This window comes from Phoenix dactylifera, chromosome 9 (genome assembly GCF_009389715.1).
Source record: "Phoenix dactylifera cultivar Barhee BC4 chromosome 9, palm_55x_up_171113_PBpolish2nd_filt_p, whole genome shotgun sequence".
Taxonomy (NCBI): Eukaryota; Viridiplantae; Streptophyta; class Magnoliopsida; order Arecales; family Arecaceae; genus Phoenix; species Phoenix dactylifera.
Window position 1 is genome coordinate 10,739,620 of NC_052400.1, and position 26,306 is coordinate 10,765,925.

Genomic DNA, 26,306 nt, shown 5'->3' on the forward strand with positions numbered 1-26,306 from the left:
AACGTTCCAGCGCTGTTTTATATGTGAGGTTGGACCAACAGCTGATCCACTCGGCCTTCGGAAGAAGCTTCGACCAGGAGCATGAGAGGCAAACAAAACCAAATTGGGTTTAAGCAGTCAAAAGGAATGAATATTTGGGTAAGAACAAAAAGACTTGCCTTTAGTTCAAACCACAAGTAACATTAATCAGCAAAAGGTCCGAAGGAATGCATTGAACTCCAATTGACTTCTTTTAAGAAACCTTAAACAATGCGGGCTAATTTGCCATGTCAACAACCCTGGCCAAACATATTATTCCCTTATCATTTTTATTCCAGCAGCAGCATGATTAGGATTATAATACTATTAGATATGTACCTTAAGAAAATTGATGTAGGGATGACACTAAATTAAAACCATACTGATGCTCTGACACCTGGATTGAAAATAATCCTATGCTTCGTCATCCTTGATTCTTTCATTAGTATGTCGCCGCTTATTATTAAGGAACCGATTAGGATGCTCTGCGCTCCAAATTATTAGTAAACATATGATGCATTCTTGATTGGTTTGGACTTAAAAAGTACAGGTGTTTAGACTCCCAATCACTGTATTAGAGTCACAAGGTAAGAATGGGCTGTGATTTTGTTAGAAGAAAATATTTTAAAAGCCAGCCAAAAGCATTAGTTCCTCCTAGACGAGCCTTCTGCTTAACTAGATTTCCAACTTCCCAAAACACTGGTGGCAAATCTATTGGATCATGTCATGCTGTTAGGCTAAGGGACAAGCTATAGGTAGCATTATTGGCAAACTACCCAACTCTAACTTGCCTTGACCTGACCTGGAATATGATCTTCTGAAGGCTTGACGATATTTCCAGCTGACTTCCTAATAACTTGTCCGGTTACAACTTACAAGTCAATTTAGACCAGGTTAGCTCAGGTTGAGTTCAACAAAATCATTTGGGGAAAAATCACAATATTTTTGAGAGAAAAAGGAGACTTGAAAGAGTTGAGAAGAAGTTCCAATCGAACTCAGCTTTCTCTTGTGCCATACCATGCATGGCTCAGCAAGCCGATAATCCACCAAGAAGTAATTCCATAAGCGCAAGCCCTACTTGTTTCAAGAATCCATAGCAGACTAATTTAAAGTGAGGAAAAGAGAGATTAAGTTTTCAAAGTTACATATACACACAAATATATAAATACGTACATCCTGTGGCGATCTGGGCTGCATACGTTGCCTGATTGCTAGGAACACCTAAATATTTGGGGAGAGGAGTCTATCGTCGAGAATTGTTCTGGAGAGGGCTAGACTGCATGCTGATGAGAACATCCAGGCTACTCATCTTGGTGAGCCTATGATAGCTTTGGCACATGAGACTTCTTCTCTGCTCTTGTAGCGTCTCAATTGGTGTTCATCATCTGGGATGAGCTTCCTCGAGGTCAACTTTAATAGGTATATGTTGAATAGTGGTAGAAGGGGTAGTGCGGGCTTTGTAATCAAAAGCTCGAACTCCAAAGTGAAAGCAGCAGTTGAGAGTCTGATCTTCAACATCTCGGTTTCTAGAGTGAAGGTGAGAGCAGCATGCTAAGCTGTTGTGTTTTGAAAGTTGACGCCATTTAGTTGGAAGGCGATTCGGCTACAGTTGTTAGTTGGCTACAAGAGTGGGCGAGGGAGATTCGGATCCATCCCCTGCTTCAAGAGATCTGGAGCTTAGCAAGAGGTTGCATCTCTTTTGGGATCAGACATATCTATAGGGAGACGAATGGTGCCGCTAACTGGATGGCTTTCTTGGTGGCAGACAAGTTTGATGGATTCTGAAGCGCTTTGTGCACCAAACTAAACCTATAAAAATTCCCATGGATTCAATATGTAAAGGCCTTACTACTTCCTGGCATCCAGCAGCAACCTATGCAATGCCCCATGATTCGACTTAAGCGCTGCTGCAAGTCTATCGACCAACCTGTGATGCCCTTAAAAGGCTGATTCTTTCTTCAAAGATTCATAGGAGACTCCATTTACAGGCATCAATTCTGCCATCCCCTCCATTTTCTTCTGCGATCTGAGAATATCATATTACACCAAGTCAGCTAACCAGGCAGCTTTGCGAGCTCATCATCTCTAAATTTATAGTGCTTACCAACAATCCATAGGCATGGTTTTCATGAGCTTTGTGGCTTCCTGCCTAATTGGTCAGCTCTGGTGAGTTTTGCAACTGCGGCCACACTGCAAAAAAATTGCCAGTGGAGAAGAAGACAGCTTTTCAACAGCTCATGGCAGTGGCTACGCTCCTGCCCAGCTGCTGCAGCCAGGTGTCTTCCTGGCCCCCTTCTCCTTCATGGTGTGCCGAATCTCCGCAGCCTCTACCGGTCGACCAGCAGCTGCATAAATGCTGCTAAGAAGAATGTAGTATCCACCTTCATTCGGCTTCAGCTCCATCAGCTTCTCCACGGCCCGTTCCCCCATCTCCACATCCCCATGGATCCTGCAGGCACCCAGCAATGCTCCCCAGACCATGTCGTTGCTCGGAATTGGCATGCTTTCGATCAGGCGATATGCCTCCTCCAGCAGCCCTGCCCGGCCCAGCAAGTCCACCATGCATCCGTAGTGCTCCACCCCGGCCTCCACCCCGGCGTAATCCCCCTGTCTCAGCGCCTCGAACACCCTGCGCCCCTCCTCCACCCAGCCCTTGTGAGCGCATGCACTCAGCACTGACAGGACCGTCACGCTGTCGGGTCTCACTCCCTCACCACACTCCACCATTTGGTTGAACAGTGCGGTGGCACTGTCGGCGTCCCCGTGGGCAGAGTAGGCCGAGATCATGGAATTCCAGGAGATCAGGCTCTTCGTACTCGTTTCGTCGAATAGATGGCGTGCCTTGTGGAGGCAGCCGCACTTGGAGTACATGTCGACGAGGGCGTTCCGGAGGGAGACCATCCACCCGAACCCGCGCTCCTCGATGTAGCAGTGGACGCGCTCGCCGGCCTCCAGGTCCCCGAGGGCCGCGCAAGCCGAGATCACGCTAATCATGGTCACCTCGTCGGGAGCCACGGGCATCGCCCGGAAGAGCTCCAGCGCGCCTCGGGGCCGCCGCGCCTGCGCGTACCCGGAGATCATGGCCGTCCAGGAGACCACGTCGCGGCGCGGCATCGCGTCGAACACGCGCCGCGCCGCGTCGGAGTCGCGCGCCCGGAGGTAGGCGGTTAGCAGGCCGGACCAGGAGACGACGTCCGGGGAGGGCATTTCGTCGAAGACCTGGCGGGACGCGTCAGGGGCGGCGCGGGAGGCGTAGAGGTGGATGAGGGCGTTGTGGACGTGGACGTGGGCCGGGTGGGAGCCCAGGCACCCAAATTTGAGCGCCTGACCGTGGATTTCATCGGCGGCGGCGGCGGCGGAGGAGGAGGAGCGGCAGCGGGCGCGGCCTTTGAGGAGGAAGGTGAAGGAGAAGGGGTCGGGGGGGACGGAGAGGCGGCGCATGGAGATGAAGAGGGAGAGGGAGAGGGAGGGGGAGCGGGAGTTGGCGTAGCCGCGGATAAGGGTGTTGTAGAAGAAGGCGCCGGCGGTGAGGTGGCGGAGGTGGTTGGAGAAGAGAAGGGAAGCGTAGCGGAGATTGCCGGAGGGGGAGATAGCGGCGAATAGGAGGAGTTTGGCGAGGATGAGATGGGTGGTGGCGGTGGGGAGGTGGTGGAGGTGGCGGATGAGGCGGGCGTGGATGCGCTTCAGGCGGGGCATGCAGGTGATGGCGTCGGAGAGGGAGAGGAGTGTGGCTGAGATGGCGGCATTCTGGTGGTGGATGTCCCCGCCTGCGCTCATTACACTCCCGGCTTTGCTTGGACTCCACCATGCCAGCAGTGTTCGTAGTTCCCCCACAAGCCTTGATAATTTAGTTCAAATTTAGTTTTCCCTTTTGATAATTTAGTTCATTTTTTGATAATTTAGTTCAGATTTGATTTACTAATACATTTGATGCACGTATTTGGTGAGGGATGATATAAGCTCTATTTGAGATTGCTGTTGATAGTAAAATTTTTAAAAATAAAATTTTTGCTAGTAAAGCTTTCAACAAAATATTATTGTTGTTTAATAATTATATTTTTAAGTTACTACAGAACTTATATATTTATTTAATAATTATATCAAAAAATATTTTTAATATAATAAAATAATAATAAAAAATATTACATAACATTGTACATTCCACTATATATTGTATAGTGTAGAAGCATGACAAGCATTCGGATTATTTTGACTTGGACAAGGCATCTTAAAAAAATAAACACCACCTGCAAAGCATTTTTGAAGGCAAATTTAAGAGCATGGACTAACAGCTGTTAAAACAGAGAAATTATAGCGCAAATATAGGTGTCCTGTATACAGTTATGAAAGTAAGGCTCTTATGCTAATCTGAGACTCTCATGATACACATATTTGCAAAAGTAACTCAGTTTTGATCCACCTGGACAATTTTTTGTGTGCTTGAATCCACCACATTAGAAAAGATGATCTAATAAACAGTAGGGAAGGAAATTATTCAATAAAGGGGTGATTAAGCACGAGGAAAAAGAAGATAGGGGACCAAAATGTTTAGAGCGAGTACAAAAAATGATTGCACCAACAAAGAATGTTGTTTCAAGGAGAAAGTTGGGGAAGCATTCTGTGGACGCATAGCTCGGTTGAGAATAACAATAGCAGCAGCCAATTATACAAAGAGACACATGAATTTTCTGCTTGTTGCAACTTCTTTTTGTTCATTTGGAAAAATGACCTCTGATCAATATTGGATACATTCAAAACCGTAAGGAATTGAAACAGGCAAATGATACGCTCTGTCAAGCATATTCCATGTAATTACAAGCATAAGTGATACTAAACCATTGCTAGAGGTGATGGAGCTAGAGGAGATAAGCTAGAGGTGAATCCAAGCAGCAAAATCGGTATGCAATCTTCTCATCTGCAGTCATAACAAAAATCAGGTGTTCCATTGCTTGCAACGTTAGATACATGCAGCATATGTTATAATGGGGCCTCATCTCCTTTCATTTCCTGTAATTAATTGGAAGATATGAACAGGCTGAGTGACATAATGGAACTTAGATCATATGTTAATGGGAAACACGTGGACTTTATGCAAACACTCAGCAGGTTTAGTGATCAAAGGGCCTAGTTCCATAGCTCTTTAAGACTACATTGCACAAGTCAAATACATGCAGTTCTCCAGCCTACTTTTAAAAAGGCAAAAAAAAAAAAAAAATCCCACACCTACAATGACGACTGGCACATACTGTGATTAAAATAGGATTAAAGCAGCTTCTTTCTCTCAAAAAACGTCTTTAGATGCCATAACTGCAAGGCTGCCACTGATAAACACACAAGAAGTGAAAGGAAACTTAGCCATGCCATCCTAGAATTGGTCGTTCTGTTCATGTCTTGCATTTCCTCCTCCCTGAAACATTATCAGGAAACAAAATATTCAATGCATGCAAGTGGTCTACAACAACATCTGATTAGGATTTTGCAACCTAGTGGACAAGTGGTCACATGATAAAACCAACAAAACTTTTTGGTACATTTAGCATTTGAGAATGTAGGTAGATAATTAAAGGAAGTGTTTATGATGTAACAGATTGAAAACTGCTGACAAGAGGTAGCCTTTTAAATATTAAAAAAAAGGTGATAAGAACCATTCATCACAGACCACCCTTCTCTTAGATGCAACATAAGAGGGAAGGATAGTTTTGAGTGGATTAATAAAATTCCAACTGAACAATCTGGTTTAAATCTGGACAGTCTACACCTGCGGGTATCTGTCCTGCATAGACTCGATAATAGCCGGGAGGCCTTTTAACCCATTTGCTTCAGTTGGCTTAGTGAAAATTTCACTCTGATAGAGAACCTTTTCTTCAAATTGTTAATGAAAATTTAAAGAGATGTTTAAATATCATATGTATTACCTTTCACGAAGATAGAACATTTCATCATGGATCGACTTAACAGTATCCCCCAGTTTCTTTAACTCCAGCTCCATAAGCTACAACATAAATCATAATACAAATTTTTCAGCACAAACTTTAATCCAGCTTGAGACAGTGAATTTGTGGATTAGGTTTGCACCCTTGCATCATAGAGAAATGGTTTTAGGAAGTATGAACTAAAAATCAGCAAGCAAACTTGCACGACCAGCAGTTTTTATATATTGTAAAGCATCTTCCAGGTAAAAGTCAAACAGAAACTCATAAATGAAACACCATGTTTTGAAAGAATGTATTCATTGCTAAGAAGCTTTAAGAATTCAATTTCTTGAATAAACAATTATGTAAATCCAAGAAGGGTAAAAGAACAAAAAATTTGCCCATATAAAATGCATGACAATATATTTAAGTTGTTCATATCATGTTAAATATGCTGGATCAACATGTTGATAGATACAGAATATTTCAACAAATAAAAAAAAAGCTTCCATGGTCCAGCCTTTACTGTCAGGAATATAAGAAAAGATGAAACTGTATGGGGGGTTTGAAAACCATATGGTATCTAGAACGACGAATTCAACAAGATCATTTTCGTGTGCTTCCTGGTGAAGGATTGAGAGAAATATCCAACTTCGTGAAACTTTCCTTTCACAAAATCAACTCAACAAACTCATTGTCATCATCAATCAATCCTTCATCCATCAACAATGTGGTTGCCCATGGAGCACAATTCTTAAGAAGGTAAAACAAAAGTATTGTGTAGATTTCAACATGTCATTCATCTACATCTATACTACTACAAAGAGGGAATTGCTATCCATTTTATGTGACTCTCCAACTCTTTAACTCTAAGTTTTCTGCTCATCCAATTTCACCCTCACTTCTTCTTTCTTTTCCACTAGCAAGTAACCTGCGGTACATGGGCTCTAATTAAGCAATAGCAAAAAAATAACTAATAAACACATAATAAAAATCAAAAAAAAACTTCTTAATTTTTTTCAGCAAACACATAGTAATAACTTTTTTCTAAAAAATTATCTCGGTTCTATTACTCCTCTTTTTGGTGCTGGAGCTGGAAAAGGCAAAAAAAAAGATCGGAGAAGTTTGTTATACTATTGCTAGTGTTTGGTAAAGTTAATGGTTAAAATATATATGGATACAAAATTATATAAATAGAAGAGAAATACTAATAAACAAAATAAGAAAGGTAATGTTCACAAAAGAAAAGAGTCCAAGAAAAAAACCCCTAATTTAATGTAATTTATATTCATTCTTAAACCTACCCAAAATCATACGCACTATATCGCCTCATAATTAAAAGATGTTATTTTTTTTATTTAACCTACTGTACCTACAAAGATAAATATAACAAAAGAAAAAAATTATCAAAACAATTTAGCAGCATGAATAGTCTACAACCATAACTAAATTTATAAAATCATATAAAGTCATGAAAAGGAAATCAATTAGATAAGTAAATTATTGCAAATTTTTTGTTTATGGAATAGGTGAAGCCAACACAGCAGTACTGTCTATAAAAAATTAGACAGCTTTAAGTCTATCTTATTTTTTTAAAAAAATATACCACAAATGCTACTTCCATTGTTCTACCAAAAAATAATTTTCAAAAAATAATAGATTTTCGGTTGTGTTGGCTACCACATGCACCTCTAGCATTCCTACTGGAAAATAATCAAGTTGGGAATTTTTTATATCATTGATCGTCATCCTAATCATGTTGAACACGTGTAACACAATCAGAGATACATTTTATGTATCCTCATATCTCCATGACTTTGTGATATGTGAGCTAAATAGTATGTATAGATGAACTAAATCATTATATGCTAAATTGAACAAAAATATTTCTTCATATATTTTTATTTCTCACTCAGTTTCTCAGTGAGGTCTCAGGAGTGTGTGTGTTCGATGGCATCACCTCAGCCATATTTTCATTACACTTTGAACAAAAATCACGGCGGTATGTTGTGTAAAATTTTTAAATAAAATTTTCCTCACAATATCCATATAAAGATGCTAAAAGTAACCTCTAAGGAGCTTTGTCTCACAGCAGTTGCAGGTTGCAACAACACCTGACAAACTCCTAAATTATATTCAATTTCACCTTTCCCATGTGGCTTCTCAGCACAATCAATTACTTATTTACAGACGTGAATGGTTGATGTGGATCTATACTTTCTTTTTAAGTAAATATGAAACCATACCTTTTTGAGATGGCTAGACTCATGTGAACTGAGGAAACATTTTTTGCTTAAACTTAAACGGCATGGTTTAAATAAATATTTTTTAAAAAACTTTATGCAGCTGCCCACATAAGGTCATGAGGACCACATGCACATGCGGGCGCCAACGGAATCATGGGATGCGCATTCTCCATTTGTCTATAAAAAGGACCAGATGCTGCTAACCGCCATGTATCCCCGCTCATGTGGGATGCGTGTGTGGCAGCCCTAAAATCCTAACCCCACAAAAATCGTGCGAGCTAGCACGCCTTCCAATTGCTCAGTCGAAACATAGCTACCATCTCAAAAAAACAAAAAACCTATTCTTCTTCGGCGGACACATACCATCAGTGACCCTGCTTCAACCAGCAACAGACTGCAATTGCCCTCCAATCCCTTGCTGTCGCCCTCCGATCCCTTGTCGTCGCCCTCCGATTCCTCGTCGTCGACTTTCCTAAGGTTTCTACCCATCCTTTCCCCCCCCACCCTCTCCCCCCCCCCTCCCTCATCCCTTCTCCCACCCCACTCCCTAGGGTTCCGCCTTCCCTTAACCGGCCGCCACCACTCCTCCGCCAAGTCCAACGCCTAGCACCGTATCTTCCTCTTCACTCTTAGTCCCTCACCTCCCTCCATAGCCGTCCCCGGTCCCATGCCCAATCACTAATAGTTCGTCGATGCCCTCAACTCCACCCCCAATCCCCCACTCCTCAACACGGTCGCCACTGCTCCACCGGCAGCGGTCCTAGGTAACCATCCCCATCAAATATCTCTCACTCTTCCTCTATCTCCTCTGGTTCTCTCCCTTTTTTTTTTTGAGCGAATAGAGAGGGAGAGCGTAGGAGGTTTGGAGGTAGTGGTGCTCGGCCAACCACAGAGAGTGGGAGATGGCACTTTTTTTTTGAGTAATTTTGAGTTCATCCAGGAGGTTGCAAGCAAAATACCCCACTGCTACGGCCAGCAAAATGTGACCCAACTCGTTAATTTGATCCATGTTCAACCTGCAATAGGCAGATTTGTGAAGCCTTGCACGCTTTGAGAAGCTAACACTTGGCAACCTAAGAGAGCACCGGATCCTCCTTTAATGTATAGTATATATTTTTTAAAAAATCCATCTTAGATGAAAAATAATAATAGAGATGCTCATTTTCTTTAACCCATCTCTCTTTAAGGGAATTATACTAAAAGTTTATTAATTGAATCCTAATGCAAGCCCACTATTTGGCGTGTCAAATCTTGATCATGCACTCCAAATTGAAATACCACATCATGGATCTTGGAATTGGTATAATATCTCTCCTTACACAAACTCTTAAAAACTCTTAAAATAACTTGAGCTTAAGAAGGCACAATTATTCCAATACACTAATTTAAAATTAAACATAAAGTGGGCCTCCTATATATAACCCAAATAAAACTTATATGGTGGAGCCTTTGGAAATGAACTTTACAGAGTTTTATCCAACTAACCATTTCATGAAACCAGCATACTTCTGGACCTACCAGCAGCAACATCAGAGGACTCGGTCTTTAACTCAGCTATAAACAGATCAAAGACAAGTTCTAGTTTACGTTATATCATTAGTTTAATGGCTATAACCATTGTATTATTAATATTCTGCTTTAGTTTTCAATCTCTTGATATTTTGTTCTGTTGAACAAGAACCTTACATGTAATAAGGAATAACCCATGGACACAATTTGTAAACATGAACTATTATTCAAGGGATTTTGCAGAAGGTAAAACTGCTCCATGATAAATAGCATAACACTCCCCCCCCCCCAAAAAAAAAAACAACACACACAAGAAAAAAGAAGAGAAAAACCACCACCTGAAAAAGGGACAAAAGAGAATAGGCCTACAAAAAGGTTTCTGCAGCGTGTGAAAAGACTCTTAAGTTAGTTTACAGAACACTGACGTGAAGAATAGTTAAGGTATGAGGCCTACCCAAGAGTGGTTGATTTCCTAAATCTCCCCTTCATCTCCCTTTTCTCCCTCTTTATGAGTCTCTTTTTACTGCACTCTGCACCAATGAAGCAACTGACTCTCTTCAGTGATCGCTAGAGTAGCAGCCCAGCTCCTTCATAAGGATTGGCTGGAATATGAAAATAGCTCCGCACAGCAGATTCGAGCTGCTGCTGTAGTTAGCCAACCATCTCCTCTTTTTCCCCTTCCCAGCAAACCCCCAAGAGTCCACAAAAAAGGCACACCAACCAGCTAGCTTCACGGCCTATAAAACTTGGGTGAATCTCTTAATTGCAGGGGCGGTCTGAATCCACAACAGCCACATCAGGGTGAACAGCTCTGCTGTACAAACAGTCCCAACCAACCCCTTCTAAGCCTCAGCAAACTCTCTCTGAAGTCCCAATATGTTTCTTGCCATGTTAAAATTAAAAAAAAAAAGGAGCCCTTCTCTAATACCCATTTAGAGCGAGTGGCCCCTCTTTTCAAAGCAATAGTCAGATCTAGCATGTAATTACTGGACCCAAACTTACACAGCTCACATGTTGATCATGTGATACAGGTGACGACTTTCTCGACATAGGTGCCAAGTGTCTGAGTGTCAACTTCAATTATATTATGCTTCAAACTTTTACATGATATACTTAAATCAGCCATGAATATTATATTAGTGTATTTTCATTAATTATATACAAATTCTATTTTGTTATTATTTTTGTTTTATGCTTTCTCAGTTGTTTAATTTCTTTTGTTTCCTATTCACAGCATGTATACATTGCTTGTCAGCTAGATAGAAGAGTCTCAACTTCAATTTCAAAACATACCTTCCAATGGCATTCTTGAAATAGGTCAGGCATCACAAGAACAGTCTGGGGACAAAACAGACATGCTCTTCAAGATGACTAAAGGACTACATGTATCTATCTAGTAAAGGAGATTTCATTCTCAAGTTGGACATGAGTCTTTGCATGTAAAAATCTTCCATTAAAATGAACATACTCAGAGGACTCCAAAATACTTATCATTTATCCGACATTCATATATAAGAAATCTTGCAATATTGCCATCCCAACAATAGGTCACAGCATGTCCTGATTCTCCATTGCTGGCCCAACAAAATAATCTACTTTGACTTTAATGACGTGTTCACCTTAAAATTTTCGCACTTTTCTTGTTGCAACAGAAATTTTAATCTTGAACAAAGAGATACAACAGATATAGAGGTTCATATGAGTACTCTAAAGAACTATAATATTTTCCACTTGGTACTTCCAATGGAAACAATATGGATACAGCCTCTAAGCCCCTGATAGCATCCCCGAACACAAACCACAACCTTGCGAAAATATCCTTTATATCACTGGCATTTGCACATCATGCCAGCTTCTCTGCTCGTGGCACAACTAATTATCATTATATCACAATCACCCAAACAATAGTATGGCAGCAGAATTGTGCTTATACAAACATCAAAACAGCTTTAGTAAACTAGAGGAGAAAAATTGGTGACTTGCAGCTTCTTGAAGTCCATTTAAGAAGTTATCATTTTTAGGCTTTCTTAATATTTTTGGAGGAAAAGACAAAAAATATCCTAGTATCTAAGCAACCACACAATAGCAAAACAAGATCCAGCACTTCCGGAGTTTGTGAGGTTAGCCGAGGAAGAGAGGACAGAAAAACAAACAAAGCTTTTATGTTTCACAGGTAACAGCTAAACTCCGATTTTGTCAGGTAACTGATTAGATAGCAAAAAGTATATCCACAAGAAAACGCATCGGTAAATGCAATTCATATAAACCCTAGCCAACAAGACTGCCGAAACATCAAAAAAACTGCTTACATCAATCTGCCCCTTCTTGGCGACATTCGTCCAGTCCTTGGCGGCGACGCCGGTCCTCCAGTCGAATTCGAGCGTCACCGTAGCGGCCGGCTTGTGGACGGGCGTCCAGAAGCACGCCAGGTAGTCCCCTGCCTCGTTCGCAGTGAAAGCAAAATTCCCCAACTCCACGCTCTCAGCAAAGTGGATGCTGTTCCCGTAGGGCGACGTAACCTAAATAAATCCCGAATAAACAAATAGAACAATTAGATCAGATTAGATCAGAGGAGGATCTGGGATTGAGAAGAGAAGGGGCTAGGTTTATCATACCCGGACGGTGACGCGGTGGGAATCGGGGAGGGGGCCGGAGTCGGCGGGGTTGACGACGCCGTACTTGCCGACGGCCATGGCGTTAAGCTTGATGTCCTCGGAGATGCACTTGGTCTGCCCCGACTGGAGGTCGAAGCGGAGGGATCGGGCCGGCAAGGCCAAGAGAGAGGCCATCGCCAGGGACAGCACCAAGCGCAGACCCGCGGATCCTCCTACTCTTCTTCCTGGCCCCATATTGTCGTGATTCCCGAAAGGAAAAATTATAAAAAGAATTCAGACGCCTTCCCTTCCTCTCCTTTCTCTTCCTCTTCTCTACGACCGTGTTCGGATCGGGAGAGGGTCGGCGGGGAGACGGATATCGGAGAGGAAAATAAAAGAAAAGGTGCGATCTCCGGAAGTCAGAGGAAAAGAAGCCCGCAAGGGGCGTCGGTTCCTGCCACGTGGACCTGGAGATATGCTGCCGATGCAGGGTGGGCTGGGTTAACCATAACTGGCCGATCGAAGCTGTGTTTGGTTTAATTTGTTTTGTTGAGCTTAAAGTGATTAGAGTTAGGTTGGATTGGGTGTAAAGGCTTGGACAACCTGACCAAATTCAGGGACTTGGCATCTCTAGCTTGAGGCAACTCTCATGGAAAAGCAAGTTGATGTAGCCATCCTGCTTGGAAATTATGGAGTCAGGTTGGGATTGGATGGAGGTGAAAAGGTCCCAATTTAGGTTGAAGTAGGGTGCTATCATGCTGGATTGGCTTTGGATACCCATTAAGTTGTTTGTGTCTAAATCATCCAAAGTTCCAAATCCTACCCATCCAATGATCAGATAAGGTTTAAGTCTATGTTCAGGTAGCAGATGTAACATGAGATCGATCGAGTCGGTGAGTCTGAGTCGGATACGTTAAGACTTGTACACTGCTCGACAATCAATTTGGGCTAAATATAAATCAGGTCCAAGTCCAGATCACTTTAAAAAAAAAAAAAATCACCAATGATATGGATTCAAAGTATAATTTAGCTTTTGTGAGAAGAGATTGCAGCTGCTGGCTGCTGCTTCACCAGTATATGGGTATAGTGTTAACAAACTGAGGGAAAAACACTAACCTCATGAGAATGGATGCATATAGACCAGTCTTTAGGTTACATATATATTTTGGATCAAGTAGCCAAGTTCCCTGCACTGGAAGTTTTGATTATCCAAATCGAACCCATTTGTATTCCAGCTCATGATTGTCTAATTACTCCATCTGAATTCTTTGGACCTGGTAATTCAGGAAGCTCCTTCAACATGCAATCAGTCAGCTAAGTTTGTGAGAGCAAGCCATTGAATATATTGCCCCAAAACGTCAGACTTATGACCTGGAACCGGAGAGGAAGGACCAGCAACAAACCAAGATCATTTCTGTGCCCTGCACCAGCTATTATCGCCAATCTTGTTTAGATGGAGGGATAAATTATTCATGGATAAACTTCAAAACTAATCAAAGCTAAGAAGAACAACAAGGTGGTCGAAGAAGAAATGCACAATCCAGGAACCCCATGGATCAAACCATCCCTGCAAATGAACTATGAAGTAATGCTATGGAGCTCCCATTATGTGGCAAGAGGATATTGGTGCAACTCCCCACATCATTTTCTAAACTATGTTCTTTCTTGAGGCCTGTTTGAAAAATCCAGCAGAATTGAGTTGGATTTTTCATTAGATTCAAGGAGCGGATAATCCAACACCTCCTCAAACTAAATCCCGTGGAACAAAAAAAGTGAGGGAGCTATGAAGATTTTTTTTATTCCTACAGGCCAAGCTCATGGATAGAATTTAGACTAAAATACAGCTTTTAGAAAATTCAGTTCAATCCTGCTGAATTTTTCAAACTAGCCTTTAAAAGTCATTTATGCCATACTAGGATTCTAGAATTGGACTGAACCCGGGTTTCCTTGAATGGTTAAACAACTTCTCTTCCACCGGTATGTTCTCCTCAAAGATAATGATATCTAACCATATCTAAATGTATCTGGTAAACAAGACAGGCCCTAACCCACCTTACTCCAGAAAATAAATAGCTGTTTTAAAGCAAACAGCAGTACTACTTTACATTAAGTGAAGTATTTATTCCATATTTAATTACCTTAGAAGTAATTTAAACAATTTACACCTAGAGCAACTTATTTGGCAACCAAAATAGCTTAAGGCTTTATTAATCTGTTCATAGGTTATTTATTTTAGGTGCTAAAGCATTGCTATAAAGTAATTCTCCGTATGTAATTCTCCATATCAGGTGGTACTTGGTTTTGCTTTATATGGTAGCAGAGATGGAAGATGGTACCCAGGAGCCCTCTCCGAAATTGTGGATGCCGATGAAACTCTGGTGGACAAGTTCCATCAGAAGAGTTTTTTAACTGCAATTCTGGCCAAAACTTGAACGTAGCCATTATAGCTTTTCCGGTTGGATTTGGGTTCGTACTTGTCCTTTCGATGTTAGGGACTTGGGGGTCGTGTGCAACTATGTTGCTATTTCCAGTCATCCTCTCGTCCCAACTTTTCCATATATGGATATAGCAAGTCAAATCATAAACTATAATTGTACCATCATATATCATCTCAGATCCATTTGCAAAAAAACTGTTCATGATTTAAATGGCTCTCCAATGATACACGAAATCGTTTTCTCAAAGAAGTTGATAGAGAGCCTTGGCCTCAAATAATTCACTCAAGTTGGATTTGTTTGCTATAGCTACCAGGAAACCTTTCAAGGGAAACAATTGTGACGCAAGGCTAATCTATCCTTGTGGTGGAGTTGTGAAGCAAGTTATAACTATTTTGCATCAAACAAAAAACTAGGAAAAATTTCAGCTCAAATTAGGTGAGCCTCTTTTAAAATATATATATATATAGAGAGATTACTTAGACGGTACTCAAATGAATCTTATTGGTCTAGTACATTTTGCACTGCGGACACATAAAAATGATGTGACTGAAAGACTCTTAAATTATGCATTACAAAATTAGATAATTTAAATAGTATAAAATAATGTATGCTCTTTTTGTGGGGGGTGGGGGGTGCAAGCGGTCATTCGTCGAACTATAAATCTCGTGCTAGTTCTTGGTGGTGTTAGGAAGCAGCACGTAATAGGAGTAGCCTGATAGGGACCATAAGCAATATTAGCCTATCAAGCAGCTTTCTCGATGACCCATGGATTGGCAGGCCCTCTCAATCAACATGGATTTAGTATCTCACGACGCGAAGGTTGGTCAACTTTGTGTAGGCCTTATTATTAATGATGCAGTTGGTTATGTTCTTGGCAATAAATAAGTTGTTCATGAATTATATGTTGAGTATATCTTAACTTTATAAATTCTAAAAAATCGAATTCATATCAGCTCTAAAAAGTCGACTTAGAATACTGGTTATAATTCACATTAACTTAGAAATTGGCTCAACTTCAACGTCTTTGAAAAGATGGATCTTCTGTTGCACCACAGTTGCTAGTATTCGGTAATAATGTATGCCCTATCCCACTTAGGAATTTAGTATTTTTAGGATTTTTTTATTTTTTTTTGAGATATTCAACTGAGAGATGGCTCTGCACCACCTAATTATAGAGGACTCCTAAAATTTGTAGTTTCTTTTTAGATGGTACATCTAAACGGAAAAGACCTACCAACTCATGAAGGTATTTCTTTTTTTTAACAAAAATAGAATTTCAACAAAAGACCTACAAAACCATGCAGGTATCTAAAGTTGAGATACTTTTGCTGTTCTCAGTCCGAGTATTTTAGAAGTAAGAATTAAGCAGCTGAAAGAATGCACAAGTGGACCAGCACCCTTCCACTTCATGGATAGGTAATCTAATTAGGGATTACAGAATAGTTATCAAATAAAGATGACAACTCTACTTAGAAGTCAATTATATATTGTTATTTATCTTCAGTCTTTAGTTTATTTGGTTATGTTTTAATGAGCAAGATACAGTAAAGGCTAGTTTAAACATGGAAACTAAGGTAATTTGTTTATATTATTTTATATTGTTTTCCCTCATCTCTTGTTATTCTATTTAATGATTCTAAAGAAAAGAAGAGTGACACTTTGTTGCAGCTTTTTTTTTTTGGAATGTTCTTAATGTCAATAAAAGTCATTAGATTGTTATATCGGTGAAAGAAAATTGGATCTTAGCCAAAAGGAGGAGGGAGAAATTGGACTTATGAATAACTTTGTCATCCTCTAAAGCTAGCAAGAAACATTTTCTCATGCTAGAAATGAGGAATAGCTCGATCCATTTTTCACCGGTCAGTATAGCCCTTTTTGGTTGATAAATAAAGTCTAGGACACACTCCACTCTTCTCGGTAATTCCGTAACAAAGCAATACATGGAGGAAGCTGACATGAGCGAGGTGGAGCGAGGCTCCTGAGCTGATCACACTCCACTCTTCTTGGTAATTCGGTAACAAAGTAATACATGGAGTTCACCAGCTATTAATTTTTCACACCGCCAAGTAGTGGGTCCATCAAGGAACCGGGGGAAGAAGAAGAAGAAGAAGCAGTCCTACTCCTACCACCACCGCCATTTAACCATTTCCAGCGAGAGAGCGCAAAGTACACCAGCCCAGAGGAGAAGAAACCATAGAACCAGCCGACGTTGTAGATAAAGATGAGGGGCGCCGGAGTGGACTCGAGCATCCCCAGCTTGTGAAGAAACCCCGGCACTACCGGCACCATGCTTACCACCACTGTCACCATCGCCGCCACGTTATACCCGTGGCGGTAGTAGTAGGCCCCGTCGGAGCTAGCAGAGTAGAGCTCGTCGACGTGAAGAATGCCGCGGCGGAGGACGTAGTAGTCGGTGAGTAGGACGCCGGTGAGGGGGCCCATGACGGCAGAGTACCCGACGAGCCACGTGTAGACGAAGCTGTCGGGCGAGCTGTAGATCCTCCACGGCTGGAAGGCGATGCCGACGAGCGCGGTGAGCAGCGCACCGGACTTGAAGCTGAAGGTGGAGGGGCTGAGGCTGACCAGCGCGTTGGCCGGAGCAACAACATTCGCCGGGATGTTGGTGGTCAGGATGGCAAGGGTGATACCTGGGATGGCGAGAATTTTGGCGAAGGGGCCGCCGATCTGGCTGAGGAGAGCGATGGGGTCGGAGATGAGGCGGCCGAAGATGGTTTCGGTGGCGGAGGTGACGGCGAGGCCGACGAAGGCGAAGGAGCCCATGAAGAGGGGGAGGCCCAGCTGGCCGAGAACCTGGTCGGCTTGGCTCCGGGCGTAGCGCGAGAAGTCTGAGATGCTCAGCGCCATGGTGGCCCAGCTGCCGATGTTGGCGGTGAGGGAGGGGAAGAAGAGGACCCAGAATTGGGGCCAGGTGAGCCGCGGGGGCTGGGACAGGATGGGGCCGAAGCCGCCGGCCCGGACGTAGGCCCAGGCGAGGAGGAGACCGGCGAGGAACACCAGGACCGGCGCCGAGTACTTCTCGAGTTGGCGGATACCCCGCATTCCTCTCCATACGACGGCCAGCTGGGCGAGCCAGAAGAGGAGGAAGCAAGCGAGCTCCAAGGGGGAGGTGGCGAGCCAGGGGAGCGGGCGGGAAAGGGAGGAAGAGCGGAGGGAGGAGGGGAGGAGGAGAAAGAAGGCCTGGCCGCCTATCCAGGACTCGATGCCGAACCAGCCGCAGGCGACGAGGGCGCGGAGGAGCGCGGGGACGTGGGCGCCGCGGACGCCGAAGGCGGCGCGGGCGAGGACGGGAAGGGGAGGCCGTACCGGGTGCCGGGGGCGGCGGCGAGGAGGAGGGGGAGGAGGAGGATGGCCTTGGCGGCGACGACGATGGAGATGCCCTGCCACCAGGCCATGCCCTCCTCCACCAGGCTGCCGGCGATGTAGTAGGACGGCACGCCGGTTACCATCCCCACCCAGAGGCCGGCCATGTCCCACGCCGTGGCCGTGCGCTGGCTGCGGGGTACCGGCAGGAGATCACGGTTGCCGGCCGCCTGAGACCCCGGTTCTCCGGTGCCGGCAGTCATAATGGCCGGCCGGCGACGAGGAATTGGCCAAATCAGGGGAGGGAGATGAGAGGGAACGGTGGCATGGCAATGGGGGTGGATGGTTGGAGCAGGGAAGACTCGAGGGGGACGGCCTCCCTAAATAGAATTTCATGGTTGATGAGAAAGTCAACACAAGACTTCAGTTGTGTGATCACATAGCGTGGGAACCCGGTCAGGTTAGTAAGTAATAACAGGCCGAGTTCCAGAGACAAATATAACCCATGTACGTTATTCATGTAAGTACATCTGTATTTCTTTTATGATTATTTTTTTGTGCGCCATATGGCAGAAGAGAACGCACTAGGTAATTTCCTTTTTTTTTTTTAACATCGGTAACACCTGGTAATTTCCACGGGCAGATGGATGGATGCAATTATTAGAGTGGGATGCAATTATTAGAGCGGAGCGCTTTAGCGTGAGGGTGAAGAGATTTTAATTATTAATCAATCAAGTCAGAGAAATAATGGGGAAAGGGAAGTCGGAGGTGCCGCCGTGTCTTTATCCGCTTTACGCAGTGGTTTCTGTCAAGCGCGCACAGGAGGTGGCTGCACGAGGAACGCGAGAGCGTACGAAGGGGGAGTGCGGTTTCTCTGCTGTCCGGGAGGGCGCGGGTAGTGGGTCCCGGTTTTTTGTTTTACTCCGTCAGCGGATGGCCAGTACACCTCTAACATGGATATATCAAAAAAAATAAAAAAATAAAAAATAAAAATAATAAAAAATAATATATAACAGAGCGCTCTAAGCTGCTTCTTTTTTCTATTTGTAGAATTCTCTCAGGGTGAATGATCATGGACAAAATCTCTCTATAAACATGTCCGACCTAGAATACAACATCGCCTCTTACCATGGCTCGGATGTTCCGGAGCAGGAGAGTGGCGCCCATCCACACCACCGGTGCCTCCTAGTTCTAGTCAATTACTGTGGCCAAGTCATCCTCGAAAAAAAACTGTTCTGGCCCGCAGAACACATCACGCATAATATAGACCAGCTCACGTCGTTCTCAACTCCACCTCCAGAATAGAAGTGTCGAAGATTTGGCACTTACCATCAGCAATAACTCTAGAGTCCGAGACCCTAATGACAAAGCCTGCCCCACCTCTTCTACCACCATTAAGGATGGAGGCTTTCATGTGAAAAATATAGGGTTTGGTATCTTGTTTGCTTGTGATTGATTTTGCTCTCACTCTTCATTGAATAGACCTTTCCCACCATTGCCGTAACACAATGTACTCTCTCTCTTGACAACTGTTGCTAACATACAGCAAGAGAGATAGAGAGCAAAAGGGAAAGAGAGAAAGGTACAAAAGAAATAGAGAACGTGAGCAAGAGAGGAGAAGTGAGGGAAAGATAGAAAACGAGAAGAAGAGGGAGAATGAGCATGAGAAAAAAGAAGTATATTCAGTTATCAAACCAATTAGAAGGAAATATCATTTCAAAACTATGCACATCTAGAATAAATAAAATGTATCGGAGCAAAACTTTTAATTTTATCATAGCATGAATATAGTTAAAAGTAATGTTCTAAAGTTTAGATCAATTTTCTAAACTTGCTGAACCCAATACTCCAGCTATAAACTCTGCTTAGTTTCTTGTCTATTCTACTGTATTGTCTCTTGCTTTAGAGAATTCTTTTAACCATCATCTTCCCTAATCAACTTATCGAATTGCTTGTTGGTTTAGCTAATGTGTCGATCATATATTCGACACTTCTTGACATTAGGTAAATGTGTTCATGGCACGTACGATGCTCGATCGACCATCTGCATTGACAAGCACATGTAAACACAGTGGTGGAGCCAAGAGGGGGCAATGCAAATAAGGGAATCCACCTTGTCAAGCAATTTATCCAAATCTATAGGGCATCGTATAATATATTACAAGTATTTGTGCACACTTGCAGCCCTTCTGCGATAAAAGAAAAAAAAAATGACTTTTATGTATAACTTTTGCAAAATATATTATACAAAGAATCTTCATATGCATAATGTGAAAGCCTTTGTTGCACTCTTTAAGTTATAAACTGCCCCTACTTTTATAAAAAAAATGATTTCTTTTTTTGCTCTTTATTTTAATAACCATCCTGATTTGGCCATGCCTTCTTTTTCATTCCCTAGAGACTCTTCGTGCTTTTATTTCTTTCTTCTTTGCCCTTTAGTATTATCCCCTTTTCATTAGACAAACTATATTTGGAATTTGAGACTCGAGGTTTGTGTTGTTAAATTTAGAGCTGCAAATGGATTGGATTGACCTGCTTTTGATTCAAAAAAATTTAAAACTAATCCAATCTAACCCGAATGGATCCAAAACTAGTGTACTATGTACTTCAAAACTCTCCCCGAATATAAAAAAATTAATAATATAGTTGGTCAATACTTTATTTTTATTTATAATTATATATATATACTTATTAAAAAATAATATATAGAATGCATTTTTGATAATATCTACATGTTGCTTGCTAAGTAATCAATCTATATATGTTTATTATGGTACTTATCTAAATTATTTTTGACCTGATTTGGCCCAAATAGATTAATAAAATTAATAATATATCCAATCGGTTCAACTTGATATGGATTGGATTGGATTTAGGTTTAATTTTTGACCCGATTCAAATATAGATTGGATTTGGACTTTTGCTTATTCTGGAACCTATCCAGCTTGCTTGTAGCTCTGTTATTGCAAGTCCTAATTTTACTGGGAATATTTAACTAACTATTTCATTGATTTGAGTTTAGTTTGTATTTATTTAGTTTAGTGCCTCAACTAATCCTAGCTTGGCTTGCTCAACCATGAACAAGATGAAGAATAGACTCTTTTCCTTGCTTCAACATACATTACCAACAATCCTCCTATCCTCTCCCTTGGAAATTGAATAGGATTGTTAGGCTTTATTGGCTCGGGTTCCATCAAACAAATTACACGCATATACACATGGAAATACAGAAATAGTGCCAAGCGATAACATGAAATAGGATATTAAAATAAAACAGTGCATGCCCATAGAGTGCATGAAACATTATGAAATTAGTGCAGCAAATTAAGTTAATACATTGCGTAAATTTAAATAAAAATTATTGGCAGGCTTTCCACATGTCCTCCTATCCTCTCTTGCCCCCTCCCCCTGCAGATGTAGCTATCTCTTCCCCGTATATCACCACCATTTCATAACAAATAAAATTGTGGGAGATGCAAGAAGCCAGAACAAGAACTTCGAGCGTCGAGGGGAAGAAAAATTCTTAAGGATGTGAGAATCTTAAAAGTGATTTCAAAAGCTCCCAAGGCATGTTCAATGGATGTCCTTAGGAAGGAGTGCCTAAAGATTAATTTACTCCTTGGAGGCAGGGCTAAGATCAGAAAAATCCCCTTAGTGGCTGACAGTAACCTCGAGTGAAGGAAGTTGACAAAAATAATCTTATTTCTGATAGTATTATGACCCATCGTGCGTATGAATACCATAATAGCAAAGCAACATCATATTCACATACAACCCTAAAGATATAATTATTTCTCTACTAGTTCTTAAGGGCTACTGAAGGGGGAATAATATAAAACTCTTGACGATTCAACCAAAATTAGCAAATAAATGTGAAACCCGTTGCATGGCAGAACGCAGTCCGCACCTCCTCAATGGTTTCATTATTAATTTGGACCATCATCTTGTAGCTAAAAATAAATCAACACCATAAATGCACTGAATGATACTAATGCATGTGGGGATCTTTTAAAGATAATGGCATGTAGGCACCTTAGAACCCAATACTACTGTTTGTTTGTTTTTGTGTTTTTTTATTATTATTTACTTATTTACATCGGCAGCTCACGCAGAACGAGTGTGGGAATCGTCCAAACAATCAGAAAATAAAACAGACTGCAAAGAAGACAGGATAAAAGCATGGTCCATCCAAATGAAATTGTTATATTTTCAAATATGAAAATACATCAAGAAGATCTTGGATTATCATGTTAATCACAATCAACGCGGAATATAAAACTATAAAGACATACCTGTATCCATTGCTAAAATCTGTCCTTGCTTTTCAAGAGAAGGATCATCCTAACAATGTTCCTCAAGAGTGTCTCACGATGGTTAGAGGCACAAATAATATTGTAGGTGTGAACCCTAGAGTCTCTCATTTCTTTTATAGGTCTCCCACCATCAAGAAGACCAAAGGACTCTTTTAATAGGTTTTCTACCAGCAAGAAAACCAAAAGGCTCTTACGAGCAAGAAAATCAAAAGACTCTTTTAATAGGTTTTCTACCCATAAATACAATTGGACTAGTAATGACCCATAATCCTTTAATTGGGTATTATAGGGTGTGTGGGACACTTTAACAGAATATTAATTTTATAATATTCTTACATTCTCCCACTTGACCCATACACCCATAAAACAAAATAAAACATTCTTTGTAATTTGAAAATACTTCATTTTTTTTTTATAAACGACTATTATGGGTTATGACATTAAAATCATACACGTGCGCGCTTTTCATTAGAAAACCTTCCTTCCTAGTCCAATATACTTCATATGAGTTCCATTATATCAATGTCAAATTGGCTACCAATGCGAGTCATGGTGGTCATTTGTTATTCAATCAACAAAATTCCTTCTATGTACCACAACACTAGCAACTTCATTCAACATGATCTTTTATAGGGGTTTAAGGCTACTATCATTATGCCTTGGGTTCATATTCATGTCTATTTCAGACATTTTTCTTGTCATCTTTCATCCACACAATTCAATGTACATATAAGTGGAAAACAAGAAAACAGAAACAATTATACTTGGATATCCATGTATATCTTGAAGAAAACATTTAATACATTAATGAGCTCACTAACATGTTCAAAACATGGATAAATACATAAGACCCATACTGTCAACATGTTCTTTAAATTTCTTTCCTGTTAATCCTTTCGTCAAAGGATCAGCAATCACAAGTGAAGTCTCGATGTGTTCTATGGACACTGTTTGTTTCTGTACTTCCTCCTTGACACTAAGGTATTTGAGCTCCATATGCTTCGCACCATTAGAATACTTGTCATTCTTGGAGAAAAAGACTGCAGAGGAATTATCACAATAAATTCTCAGCGGCTTGGCTATAGAGTCGACAACTCCAAGTCCTGAGATAAAGTTCCTCAGCCATAAACCATGCACTGTGGCTTCAAAGCATGTCACAAACTCAGCCTCCATTGTAGACGAAGCAGTAATAGTTTGCTTCATACTCTTTCAGGAAATAGCTCCACTTGCTGGCAAAAATACATAACCAGAAGTGGATTTCCTGCTATCTAAGCAACTAGCAAAATCAAAGTCTGAGTATCCGATCACCTCTAGATTATCAGTTCTTCTAAAGGTGAGCAAATAATCCTTCGTTCCTTGCAAATAGCGCAGTAACCTCTTCACAGCTTTCCAATGGGACATTCCTGGATTACTTTGGTAACGCCTAAGCATGCCAACTACAAAATTGATATCTGGCCTCATACAAGTTTGCCCATATATCAAGCTTCCCACAATAGATGCATACTGTAATTATTGGGTCCAGATGGGCCAACCTGGAACGTAGTCGGTGGCCCATCTGGAGGTCCAACAGTGGTAGCTTCGGGAAGGAAGCTGTTGAGGCGGTTATAACCGCTCAACAATGGCCGTTCTTCCTCCCCCTTCCTTCCGATGAGGCTATAAATGTCGCGGCTTCCTCTGTGAGATTCCATCGACCACCCTTCATTGCCTCTTACCCTCTTTCTCCTGCTATAAGGAATTGGATCGAGAGCGGTGGCGCTGGAGGAGGAGGCACCCCAGCTCGACATCATCGCCCACAACTCCTTCCCGGAGCTAGGTGAATTTTCTGATCACTCTATCCTTTCCATCTCATATTCCGATCTGTCCAGATAAATGATCAGAACAAAAAGAAAATTAGAAAAATAAAAAAAAGAAAAAATAGAAGAAGAGGAAGGGTAGAAGAATGGAAGATGAGGAGGAGGAAGGAAGGGGAAGATCTCACTGTGAGCAACCGTCATCCAACGTTGGATCGGTCGATCGAAGGCCATGGATAGCCCAGGCCGAATTAGCCTTCCCCTTCCATTCGACTGTGATTTTCTTCCCATTAAAACCCTAGATCTAAGTGTTACGGGGGAACTTAGCCACCATGCCCCACGTGACCGGCACGCGCGCCCAGGAAGACTACGGCTGCCCCTTGATCCAGCAATCCGACCTCGGGTCGGATATCTTCGGCTCCGCAGCCCGACCCCGAGTCGGCTGCCCCTTGGTCCAGCAATCCGACCCCGGGTCGGATATCTTCGGCTCCGCAGCCCGACCCCGAGTCGGGTGCCCCTTGATCCAGCAATCCGACCTCGGGTCGGATATCTTCGGCTCCGCAGCCCGACCCCGAGTCGGGTGCCCCTTGATCCAGCAATCCGACCCCAAGTCGGCAATCTCTTGACAACAACAGACTGTTCCCCTGAGGCACGCCGCGGCCCCCTGCTCCACTACTCCCTGCAACGGCCGTATCCGGCGCTGCCCCACGATCCCCTGTAACAGCCGTACAAAGCGGAGCTCCACTACGTCCTGCCATGGCCGTACCCGGCGCTGCCCCACGACGCCCTGTAACGACCATGTCAGTGGCAACCCCATCGTGCCACACGATGACCAATCCCCAGAAAAACCCCCCAGCCTGATATATATGCGGCTGGGGGGGAAGGGAAGAAAAAAAGAAAGATTTTCCAGAGTATCATCTTACCTGCTACCTCTCCTTCTCCTTCTCCTTCGATCTCCCCTGACTTGATCGTCGGAGGGCCCCCACTACCCTGGAGGTGGTGCGAGGCTTGCTTGCAGGTTTTCCGGCGGAGGGCGGAGCGCAACCAAAGCAATTCAAAGGGAACCCCGTTCACACCGCTGTGCCAATCGTTCTCGGTTTGGACCCCCAGCAACAGTTGGCGCTAGACGGAGGGCACCGGATCTCAGAGCGATCGTAATGGCACGGCGAGGTGGTCGTGGAGCTTCCAATGCTCCCGGTCACGGGGCCTCTCGCGCCTCTGGCCGGGAGGCCGCTGCATCTCCAACACACTCTCAGCAACACTCCACCGCCCCACCGCCCATTCAGACGGTCGAAGCCGCCCAGTTCGACCAGCTAACCCAGCAGGTTCGCACCCTCGCAGAGGCGGTGCAGAATCTGCAGGGTGCGATGTCCCGGGCGCCGCAGCGGGCTCAGGAGCCGCCGCTGCCTGAGCGTTCGCCTGTCCTCCTCAACCCGCGCTCCTTCCTCTCCCATGGGGAGGAGCGCCGGCGCGAGGAGGATTCTCGAGCACGCTCCATTCTGCCGGGACCTTCCCACCGGAGCTGCGCGGGGTACGAGAGGCGGGCTCGGGCGCGTTCCCAGACCCCCCAGTCCTCGAGGAACCCGCGCTCCAGTCGGTCCCCCTCTCGCCGCTCCTTGTCTCCCACCCACCGGTCGCGCTCCCTGGACCGGCGGGTGGACGATCTCCACCGACAACTCCAGGTCCTGAAGGGCCATTCCAAAGATCCCTTCGCCGACTTAGAGATCTCCTCCCAGCCGGCGCTTGCCTCGAGGATCCTGCGGACCCCGAATCCGCCGGGGTTCAAAATGCCGGCGATCGAGCCCTATGACGGGGCGGCGGACCCGCGGGATCACGTCGAGAGTTTCAGGACCCTCATGCTCCTCCACGGAGCATCAGATCCCCTTCTCTGCAAGGCTTTCCCGGCAACCCTCCGTGGCCCGGCGAGGGCGTGGTTCGCCGGGCTGGAGGCTGACTCAATCCGGTCCTTCGACCAGTTCACCCGCCTCTTCATCACTCATTTCGCCGTCAGTAGCCGGCGGCGGACTGGTCTCCGACACCCTCTTTGATGTCCGGCAAAACGAGGGAGAAAGCCTGCGGGATTATCTTACCCGCTTCAACAGGGCTACGCTGGAGGTCCGGAACCTGAGTCAGGAGGTAGCTCTTTCAGCCCTGAAGTGTGGCTT

The 26,306-nt window shown here is 43.4% G+C and overlaps 2 protein-coding genes and 1 pseudogene across 2 annotated transcripts; all 3 read right to left on the reverse strand.

Annotated features, from left to right (window-relative positions):
• Positions 1–990: 990 nt before the first annotated feature.
• On the reverse strand, positions 991–4,717 carry LOC103705681 (pentatricopeptide repeat-containing protein At5g56310-like). Its single transcript, XM_039129998.1, has 2 exons — positions 2,123–4,717; positions 991–2,044 (listed from the first exon to the last, which is right to left on the reverse strand). Exon 1 carries the CDS (start codon positions 3,793–3,795, stop codon positions 2,266–2,268), a length of 1,530 nt encoding a protein of 509 aa, XP_038985926.1. The 5' UTR covers positions 3,796–4,717; the 3' UTR covers positions 991–2,044; positions 2,123–2,265.
• A 341-nt stretch (positions 4,718–5,058) lies between these two features.
• LOC103705680 (transmembrane emp24 domain-containing protein p24delta9-like) lies at positions 5,059–12,732 on the reverse strand. Its single transcript, XM_008789486.4, has 4 exons — positions 12,301–12,732; positions 11,995–12,204; positions 5,934–6,010; positions 5,059–5,425 (listed from the first exon to the last, which is right to left on the reverse strand). Exons 1-4 carry the CDS (start codon positions 12,532–12,534, stop codon positions 5,281–5,283), a joined length of 666 nt encoding a protein of 221 aa, XP_008787708.1. The 5' UTR covers positions 12,535–12,732; the 3' UTR covers positions 5,059–5,280.
• Positions 12,733–16,538: 3,806 nt separating this feature from the next.
• On the reverse strand, positions 16,539–18,502 carry LOC103705679 (annotated as a pseudogene).
• Between the last annotated feature and the right edge of the window lie 7,804 nt (positions 18,503–26,306).